This window comes from Lactuca saligna, chromosome 5 (genome assembly GCF_052625555.1).
Source record: "Lactuca saligna cultivar CGN05327 chromosome 5, ASM5262555v1, whole genome shotgun sequence".
NCBI lineage: Eukaryota > Viridiplantae > Streptophyta > Magnoliopsida > Asterales > Asteraceae > Lactuca > Lactuca saligna.
The window spans coordinates 56,853,562-56,864,008 of record NC_136421.1 but is presented as its reverse complement, the minus strand read 5'-3'; the positions used below and the strand labels follow the sequence as shown (position 1 = coordinate 56,864,008).

Sequence of the window (10,447 nt, the reverse complement as noted above, 5' to 3'; positions counted from 1 at the left end):
TTTATTTCATCAGGAATGTTGCGTATTCCAAGCATCCGAATAATTTCTTCTTCATCATTATCAGATGATGTTTGGTTTGAACTGCCAAACTCCATTGCTGCCTGCTTCAAGTTACGTGCAATTTCTCCTTGCTGCTTTTGAAATGATCCAAGCAGTATTCAATATTGTTGTATGCCTTTGTTAGAAGTTTAAAGGTGTCATCTTCTGTTTCCATGGCAACATGTTTCATGGCAAGCAAATGGCCGGAAAATGTATCCCTTCTCCATCTTCTAAGAATATACTACTCTGGAATCTCTTCAACATGGTTGTTTTTCAATACATCAAAAATATGACGACACAAAATGCCAGTACGTATGAAGTGATTGCATGAACATTTAACTTCTTTTTCAGGCAACTTTAGTTCAACCTACATTGTATAATAAAAATTATATATGTTAGTAACTGATTGAATTAACATATTAGTTGGTGGTTATTGCATAATATTGAAACAAGTATATGTAATTTAAAAATAATGATATAATTACTTGTATGATCACTAATGAATAGCGTTTAAACGATGAATATAACCTTGCATTTTATCTTCAACTGTTTGCTCTTATCCGTTTGTGTAATCATAACAACTTGCCACCCATCAATCATTTCAACATTGTCAATAGAACAGTACCAGGTTGCTTTAAATATTTCCTTTTTGACCTCATAGAAAACGGTTTTAGTGTAACACCCCAAATTCCAGAGGTATTTTTGAAGGGCTTAAATTGTAAATTAAGGAAAGGGACTCGATGAGTAGGCATGCTTACTTGCCGAGTCGGAGTGGGATTTGTCACGGGTTTAAGTGGCCAACTCACCGAGTCGGGGCTTGTACTCGATGAGTTGGTGCTGAAGGGAGAAAACCCTAATCTCGGGGTTGTGCCCTATATAAAACACATTATAACCCACCCTCAACCTATTTGCTACCCTTTTGAGATCTAGATTCCCTAATTTCGTTTGTGAAGGAATCTTGAAGATCAAGAAGCTTGGATCAATGAGACTTAAAGAGATACAGATTATACTTCAGTGGGAGATCACTTCGGAGGTAAGGAATCGTTATCCTTGGCCTTCTCCTTTCTAGTTTCATTTTCATGGAGTTTTAGGGTTTGGTTGGAGAAATATTGATGAGATCTTGAAGCATGATTTGGATCTAGAGTTGAAACTCTAGATCTAAGTTCTATATGTATCATTGATGCATAAAGCCTTTCTAGTTGTTATGCAAAAGCCCTTCCCCAAGAGTTAAGTCCCTTTCTAGCTTGTTTTTTTTGGTATTTTGGGGCAAGAAGCACATAATGGTGGAAACTTTATGTTGCTAATGGACCCTAGAGACCCAGATCTATTGTTTGGAGAAAAGGAGTAGCTCGGTGACTCGAGATTATGAGAATGCACGTATGGACTCGCCGAGTCTAGGAGATGACTCGGCGAGTCGTCCTAAATATCAGACATTGAGTCGCATAGTAACTCGACAAGTCGCATGGGCGACTCAGTGAGTCGTAAGATGATGAGCTTGGACTCGACGAGTTGGAAGAACAACTCGGTGAGTCTATTGAAGATTGTCTTGAACTCGACATGTCTGTTCTTGGACTTGGCGAGTTTGCTCGTAGAACCTAACCTCTTTCAGTTAAAGCCTTGGATTAGTGATTCGGTTGGGGACTCAGTGAGTTGGTCAGGATGGAACTCAGAGATCGTTGGACTCGATGAGTCTTGGGGCGACTCAGCGAGTTAAGTCGTGCTATGAGAGTTTTGTGGATATGAGAACTCGGCGAGTAGACGGGTTGACTCAGTGAGTAGAGTTAACCAGGAAGGTTGACTTTAACCGATGACTTTGAATTTGACCTTAAGGGGTATTATGGTAATTTGGATATTCATGTCAATGGTTATTGATAGATATAGGTATTGGAGTTTGAGGCGGTGCTTCGGGATTGTGCTCTTGTGATTCAGTTCGACAGTTGCAAGGTGAGTTATCCTCACTATACTAAGGGGTCTAAGGCACCAAGGCTGGCCCATTGGATTTGATATCCCAGTAGTTATTGATATGATAAGTTGAGTCAGTAATGTATGCCAATTAATATGCTAGTCGGGTAGATCTATAGGACTACCTGTGACATTGATTGATTATCTGTATGTGCATTTATCTGTTACATGTCGACATGTTATGTGGGATGGATTGAGGTTGTACTGCTCCGTGCGGTAGCCAACAAACCCTAGAGTATTCTAGATATGAGCTGAGGGCCCGGTAGGCATTCCAGGCTCATACTGAGGACTCGGGAGCATTCCAGATACGAGATGAGGGCCCGGTAGGCATTCCAGACTCATACTGAGGGCTCGATAGCATTCCAAATATGAGCCAAGGGCCCAGTAGGCATTCCAAACTCAAACCGAGGGCCCATGGGGTTGTCCATCTTGAAGAGTTGTGGACCCAGTGCATGTTGTTCTATTCAGTTTGTAATGTTATGATATTGTTGATTTTGTTATGTGGACTGTATGTGTATCGGTATTTTAGGGGTAACTCACTAAGCTTTCGGGCTTACAGTTTCAGTTTATTGTTTCAGGTACTTCAAGGGATCGTGATAAGGCAAAGGCGTGATCGTGCAGCTCCTCACTTTTTATGACTTTGTTTCTGGGATACTCTGATATGATACATTTTGAAAACAAGTTCGTAATGGTTAATGGATTTGAAATGTTTTTAAAAGTTTAAATTGGCTTAAATTTTTGGGTGTTACAAGTTGGTATCAAAGCCTTGGTTTGAGTGAATTGGAGGAACACTCGTATGAATCCAGTCTCAAATCAAGGAAAAAGATTTTAAAAGGTTTTCAAAATAAGTAAAGGAGGATGCAGAGTGTACGATAAGCCGGAGCCAGTAAGTAGACCCCAAATTACCATACCGTTATTTGATATTGTGATATGTTAGGACAAAATGCTAGTACTAAGATAGGGAACCTCAGGAACCATATGATAGGATTTCCTGATCTTTGATGCCTTATCTTATGTAGAGTACCTCATTGATTGTTGTATGACTCTTTCACTGTCACCAGCCAGGTCATTTCAGGCCTAGTTGTCCTGCATTGAGGATGGAAGGAATTCAGATTCCAGTAGTCATTGTTCTTTAGGAGTTCAAGGTCGAGCCACAAAAGGTCGCTGGTATGTAGTTGGAAAGCCCCCATTCTGTAATAATATTATGGTCAAATTGTCCATGATCGGTTTTTATTTTGTCTTGGAATATTGTTGAATGTGGACAAGCTGTAATTTCGGGTTAGTTTCCTGTTCTGTTTGATTTATGTGCCGCGAAGTTTAATGAGTGGTTAGGCCATTGGAGGTGTTAGGAGAAATTTATTATCAAAGGATTGTAGGTGATTAGAGATCAGGGATTCAAAAAAAAAAAGGGTATTATGTGGGAGGTTTGTGGATAGGGTTCCACAAGATGGTTATTCGACATTGTCAGGATTCAATGGTTTTTACTAATCATTATTAATTGGCGTATGAGATCGCCAAGGGAAATAGCTTGTTGCTGAAGTATTAGTAGAGCATCTATCTTTGGACTTGAAGATTTGAGAGTGGGATCATTCAAGCATCAGGGATTGTCAACTTAACTATGTTGGGCTTCACACCAGTGGGTGGTGGTTAGTGTTCTAAGTGGGGGAGAATTGGTAATTCTCAGGTTGAGCATCAGCCATTGAAGGTTTTGTTTGTTACTGCTCAGATTATGTTTTCCAGAATGGTCGGACAGATTTTAAGTTGTGAACCCTCAGGGAGCAGGAATTCGCCGAATGGGATTCAATAGGCGACAGTTGCGATGCTAGGATCGTTCCACCCATTCCCTTATGCAGTGTGTTTATGTTCCCAAAGTCTTTGGGGTATGTTTCTCCCCAATGGTGAAATAGAATTTTGATTTGTATTAGACTCGTGTTGCGGTAACCTTCGGGATAATTGTGGAAGTCTTCTCGGGCTAGTTCTGTATTGGTAGAATCGGATCAGTATCGATCCAGTATGGGCTTTGTGTCGAGTGAATGTAAAGTTAAGGACTCCTAATTATGTTCATGGTAGTGGTTCTTCATGTGTAATGGTGGGTATTTATGATGGCATTAGAGTTGATTCGATGTACGTGTGATTAGTTATGGGTTATAGTCTGCAAGTTGGATCTAAATTTCATCTATCATTCTATTCTGGGGTCGAGTGCGACCAAGGGTTGCAGGATTTTGCTTGGATAAGCAACTTGATCTATAGGTGGATCATGCATAGTGGGATTTCAACATGGTAGTACAGGTTGGTGTTGTAAAGTATGTTGGTTAGGTTTTCTTTTGGACAAGGTTGATAGTTTATCATGAGCATTCCAGTCATGAGCTGAAGGCCAGGTGGGGTATACATGACTCATGTTGTGGGCTCAGAGGCAATTCAGACCTATGCTGAGGGCCTTGTAGGGGTATTCCAGTCATAGGTTGTGGGCCTAGTGATCCTAGTAGTTCATTATTCTGTTGGAGCGCTTTCGGAATGGAAATATTGTTGAGGTTTGGGCAAGCCGTAATCGGCTGCAAGGAATCACAAGATTTGTGCGAAATACAAGGGTAGGTCCTTGAACTTCAAGTTATGAGTTTAGACCCGAGTTTCACATATAATGGTATTATGATCTTAAGGAACGGTCCAGACATGCAGAAGGTTCTGAGAGTGGTCCAGATAGGCTGAAGGCCTGGAAAGGCGGTCCAGTCATGCTAAAGACTTTGTATGTGTTAGTGGATCAGTATGAGGAGAATGAGTGAATATGTCACCATGCAATGGTAATCGAGATAGTCTGGCCCCAAGTATTGATCATGATGATGGAGTTGGCTGCAGGCCATGTGTGGGCCTAGTTAGTATGTGATCAGATTCGGAGTATTTGAGAGTTCGGGAATAACAGTTGCTCTACATAGATAGTGTAGAGTGGAGTTTTAACTCAATGGAACTTATAAGTGCGGTAAGGGTTGCTGAGTAGATTTCCTGGAAAGGAAAGGTATGTAACTCCGGAAAGAGTGTGGGTCCTCTGAAAGGAAAGCAGTAGTGTAAATGGATAATCAAAAGTACTTTAGTTGGTGATAGTAAGCACTAGGGTTGTACAAGATATATGGAAGCTCTTACGGGTAGGATGCCCGTTGAGGCTGTGGTAATGTTGGATGATACGTATGCATGTTTTTAGTCTCCTTGGAAGAGGAGGAGGAGGATAGTGGTTCCAAATTGGAGTAGTCTGGACCTATTATGGGCGTGCCCGGTATTACAGCCCGAGGCTGATTGGGCCAGGTACAAGTGGTTACGCGAGATGTTGGTTGATGGGTTATGGGAGCTGAAGGATGCGGTATCCTGTCAGCGCGTGAGGTATAGAATCAAAAGGGAAAACAGGGTTCGTTCCAGGTTGCAAGTTATCAGGGTTATCACCAATCATGGGCGAAGGAAGATGGATTAGTGTCTTAACAGGCTCAGTGGGTGTTTGTGGTATCTAGCGTTCGCAGGGCGCGAAGGTGTGTTCTTGATTTGAAGGGATGGTATCATCGGGTGATATGTGACTGATATGTGGTGATATGGAGTTGAAAGACCGATGGTTGGCTTGGAATAGTGGCAAGGATGCCACGTGCGAATAAGCCATTTTAAGAGAGATACAGAAGTAGGATTTTTAAGAGCATGAGTTGATTGAGAAATCGGAGTCTGTTGTCCAAGGGGTTTGTTCTGAAGCGTATACTGCAGTAGGCTTCGAGGACGAAGCCTAATTTAAGTGGGGGAGAGTTGTAACACCCCAAATTCTAGAGGTGCTGTTGAAGGGCTTAAATTGTAATTTAAGGAAAGGGACTCGACGAGTAGGCATGATTACTCGCCGAGTCGGAGTGGGATTTGTCACGGGTTTAAGTGGCCAACTCGCCGAGTCGGCAGATTATACTCGACGAGTTGGTGCTAAAGCCCATTATAACCCACCCTCAGCATACCCTTTTGAGATCCAGAAACCCTAATTTTGTTTGTGAGAAGACTTGTAAGCAATTTGGTGTGATTTGTGAAGGAATCTTGAAGATCAAGAAGCTTGGATCAAGGAGACTTGAAGAGATCTGAATTATACTTCAGTGGGAGATCATTTCGGAAGTAAGGAATCGTTATCCTTGAGCTTCTCCTTTCTAGTTCCATTTTCATGGAGTTTTAGGGTTTGGTTGGAGAAATATTGATGAGATCTTGAAGCATGAGTTGGATCTAGAGTTGAAACTCCAGATTTGGGTTCTATATGTATCATTGATGCATAAAGCCTTTCTAGTTGTTATGCAAAAGCCCTTCCCCAAGAGTTAAGTCCCTTTCTAGCTTGGTTTTTGGAATTTTGGGTCAAGAAGCACGTAAAGGTGGCAACTTTATGTTGCTAATGGACCCTAGAGACCCAGATCTATTGTTTGGAGCAAAAGAGTAGCTCGGTGACTCGAGATTATGAGAATGCACATATGGACTCGGCGAGTCTGGGAGATGACTCGGCGAGTCAGCCTAGAGATCAGACATTGAGTCGTGTAGTAACTCTACGGGTCGCATGGGCGACTCGGCGAGTCTTATGATGATGAGCTTGGACTCGACAAGTTGGAAGAACAACTCGGCAAGTCCATTAAAGATTGTCGTGAACTTGGCGAGTATGTTCTTGGACTCGACGAGTCTGCTTGTAACCTAACCTCTTTCAGTTGAAGCCTTGGATTAGTGATTCGGTTGGGGACTCAGTGAGTTGGTCAGGATGGAACTCAGAGATCGTTGGACTCGACGAGTCTTGGGGCGACTCAGCGAGTTAAGTCGTGCTATGAGAGTTTTCTGGATATGAGAACTCGGCGAGTCGACGGGTTGACTCGGCGAGTAGAGTTAATCAGGAAGGTTGACTTTGACTAAGGACTTTGACTGTGACCTTCAAGGGTATTATGGTAATTTGGATATTCATGTCAATGGTTATTGATGGATATATGTATTGGAGTTTGAGGCGGTGCTTTGCGATTGTGCTCTTGTGATTCGGTTCGGAAGTTGCAAAGTGAGTTATCCTCACTATTCTAAGGGGTCTAAGGCACCAAGGCCGGCCCATTGGATTTGATATCCCAGTAGTTATTGATATGATAAGTTGAGTCAGTAATGTATGCCAGTTGATATGCTAGTTGGGTAGTTTTGTAGGATTGCCTGTGACATTGATTGATTATCTGTATATGCATTTATCTGTTACATGTCGACATGTTATGTGGGATGGGTTGAGGTTGTACTACTCCGTGTGGTAGCCAACAAACCCTAGAGTATTCTAGATATGAGCTGAGGGCACGGTAGGCATTCCAGGCTCATACTGAGGACTCGGGAGCATTCCAGATACAAGATGAGGGCCCGGTAGGCATTCCAGACTCATACTGAGGGCTCGATGGCATTCCAGATACGAGCTGAGGGCCCGATAGGCATTCCAGACTCGTACTGAGGGCCCAGTGGGTAGTCCAGCTTGAAGAGTTGTGGACCTAGTGCTTGTTGTTCTGTTCAGTTTGTAATGTTATGATAGTGTTGAGATTGTTATGTGGACTGTATGTGTATCGGTATTTTGGGGGTAACTCACTAAGATTTCGGGCTTACAGTTTTAGGTACTTCAGGAGATCATGACAAGGCAAAGGCGTGATCGTGCAACTCTTCACTTTTAATGACTTTGTTTCTGGGATACTCTGATATGATACATTTTGAAAACAAGTTCGTAATGGTTAATGGATTTGAAATGTTTTTAAAAGTGTAAATTGGCTTAAATTTTTGGGTGTTACATTTAGTGTAAACCGCAACTGCATGTTCTAGCAATCCACTTGGAAGCGTCATTTCATGCTTTGTATTTTTTGTATCATGTTCTAGTTTCTGTTGACCATTTCGTTGCTTTCCAATTGCGGTGTCGTAGTTTATCAAGAAATAGATAAGCAAACTACCAGAATTAGAGTATTTATTAAAAAATGAGTTGACACTTTCAGACCTTGAAGTAGTTTTCATCAAACCGTGTAGTGGCATGTCTTTAAAATAGGTTGGAATCCAAAGCTTTCGATCCCTGTACATGTCTTTGAACCATCTTTTGTCTAGTAGTTCGAATTTTCTCATAATCAGTTTCCACCTTGATTCAAAGACTTGAGGCTCGATGTAGACATTCCAAACAAGCTTAGTAAAACGCTTTCGAAAATCAGTGTTTTTCAAAAAAAATTGGCTGAAACCTAAAAAAACATTAGAATTTTATAAGCTTATCGATGAATAAACAATATCTATGCTAATAATTTTTAAAAATACGTAAACTGTGTAAATCATTGCTGAATAAAACATGTTGCGTGTTAACTTTAACCAAAATATACACACCTTAGCTTGTAGTTTTTTCATAATGTGTCACATACATAAAGGGTGATTAGAACTAGGAAATATTGCTTCAATGGCCTGTAGAATTGCTGGATCTTGGTCTGTTAACACTAATTGAGGGTGTTTTCCATGTGCTTTCAAAAAAGCTTCGAGCAACCAACGATAAGATTCTATTGACTCGTTGCTTAACAAACCTGCTCCAATGTTTATTGAACGTTTGTGGTTATCAATGGCTGTAAACGGCACAAAAATCATTCCATACCTGTATTAAAAAGGTAATTAAAAACAAATTGAACATTGATTATAAACTCAAAAAACATCAATATTCATATTTAAAGAAAAAAATAGATAACTATAAGAGCATACTCATTTGTTCGGAATGTAGCATCAAATGAGATCACATCTCCAAACTCCTTGTAATATAACTTATCGGTTTCATCCACCCAAAACATTGCGTTTAACACGCTATCAACACATTTATACTCAAATGTGTAGTTAGGTAACTCATCTTTCCTCATGCTCATTTTGTCAACAACCAGCTGTGCATCCTTGTCACCTATAATGTTTCCCATCTTCCTTCTAAAATTTTTATAATCAATTGCTTCATGGCCAATGTTTTCATAACCTCCTTGCAAACTAGCTTGTAACTTATGTGCCTTGGTTGCACCAATGTTAGATGTTGAAGAATGCACTATAAACTCCTTGTCTTTATAACTAAGTCGTCGTGCACGTTTGGAATACCGTCTTTCTTCTTTAGTTTCTAGGGGGTGGTTGTGCTTCTCTTCAAACTCATATATTTTACAAGCATTAGTTCGCATATGTAACCTTTCAAACTTTATCAATGCCTTGCAGTCCGTGATTCTGAAGTTTGAGTTTTGTTTATTCCTTCCAGTTCCCTCAGGATCCAAAGTGTCAGTTGATCTGTTAGGTATTTTACCCATTTTGTTGCACACTACATACCTTTTTTTAATGGTTTTGTCACCAAACCTCGTTACTGTATTTAACCTGACACCAAAACCTGCTTTATTTGCATATAATTTATACATTTCAACCGCCTCCTCTAATGATTGATAAGTAGCATCCACATCTGACATAAATTCTTTATGAACAATAGGTTTCCACAACTTGGTTTTCCCACCGGGCGAGTCAACAACATTACTATTGAATGATTCCTCTTCAGAATCAATTCGATTTGTACTTGCTTTTTTAGACAACAAAAAACAATAATGCGACACGAGAGACATGATATAAATTTAGATCAATTACGTATTCATAAACTAAACAATTTTCTAATCATAATCAATGTGTGTGAAATAGTAATCAAAGTTGAAGTGTTTACTCATTTTAAAATACACATAACTATGTCAAAAGATTTAAATCATTATCATATATAATTGTATTAACGCATAATCACCAATGCTTATCAAACTTAAGAAACATTGTATTAAACTTACGAAACAATGTACAACGATTTCTGATATACACCAGCATTAACTAATTAATACATAAAACGTATATGATTAATCGTATACAAATATGTACAGAATAAATGACACGTCTTATTCATCATATACATAAATTCAATACTGATTTTAATACATGAACTGTATTTAAAAGATGTTGATATTGTTACCTTCACTCGCATAATCAGATAATTGAATTCTTCCGCTGTATTGATCACCCGAATGATATAAATCGTCTTCATCATATTGATTATTGTCGAATGCTTCGTCACCATATTGATCATCATGTTCGGTATCATCGCTACTGTAATCAAAATAGTCCGACATCGATATTTTGGGTTAACAAATTCCTACGTTGTTATCTTCAACCATAAACGATGTTACAGATACAAATGTCGATTGACTGAATCATGAATCGTATACTGTAAATCGTATCTTCAATTCAACGATAACTATGGAATATCCGTTAATTATAGGTAAATAATAATGGATAATATATTGATTATTAATTGTATTATATTAATTAAAAATTATATTAAATAGAAATTTACTTAAATACCATAATAAAATGATTGGCTGATAAGTGTTTTCGCATTCTCAACCTTTTAGGTGTTCTCATTTGATCCTACTCC

General features: G+C 39.6%; 1 protein-coding gene across 1 annotated transcript; it reads right to left on the bottom strand.

Annotated features, from left to right (window-relative positions):
* Positions 1-280: 280 nt before the first annotated feature.
* Positions 281-10,142, bottom strand: LOC145045319 (protein FAR1-RELATED SEQUENCE 5-like). Its single transcript, XM_078993656.1, has 5 exons — positions 9,986-10,142; positions 8,719-9,553; positions 8,391-8,614; positions 7,798-8,216; positions 281-406 (listed from the first exon to the last, which is right to left on the bottom strand). Exons 1-5 carry the CDS (start codon positions 10,140-10,142, stop codon positions 281-283), a joined length of 1,761 nt encoding a protein of 586 aa, XP_078849782.1.
* Positions 10,143-10,447: the final 305 nt, after the last annotated feature.

Bases quoted from the DNA above. Each gene is read 5' to 3' on its own strand.
- LOC145045319 (XM_078993656.1), bottom strand. From the start codon at position 10,142: ATGTCGGACTATTTTGATTACAGTAGCGATGATACCGAACATGATGAT. The intron at 9,554-9,985 runs GTAACAATATCA...TGTCTAAAAAAG, and splicing joins ATCTGATTATGCGAGTGAAG to CAAGTACAAATCGAATTGAT. The intron at 8,615-8,718 runs GTATGCTCTTAT...TTTTTAATACAG, and splicing joins GCTACATTCCGAACAAATGA to GTATGGAATGATTTTTGTGC.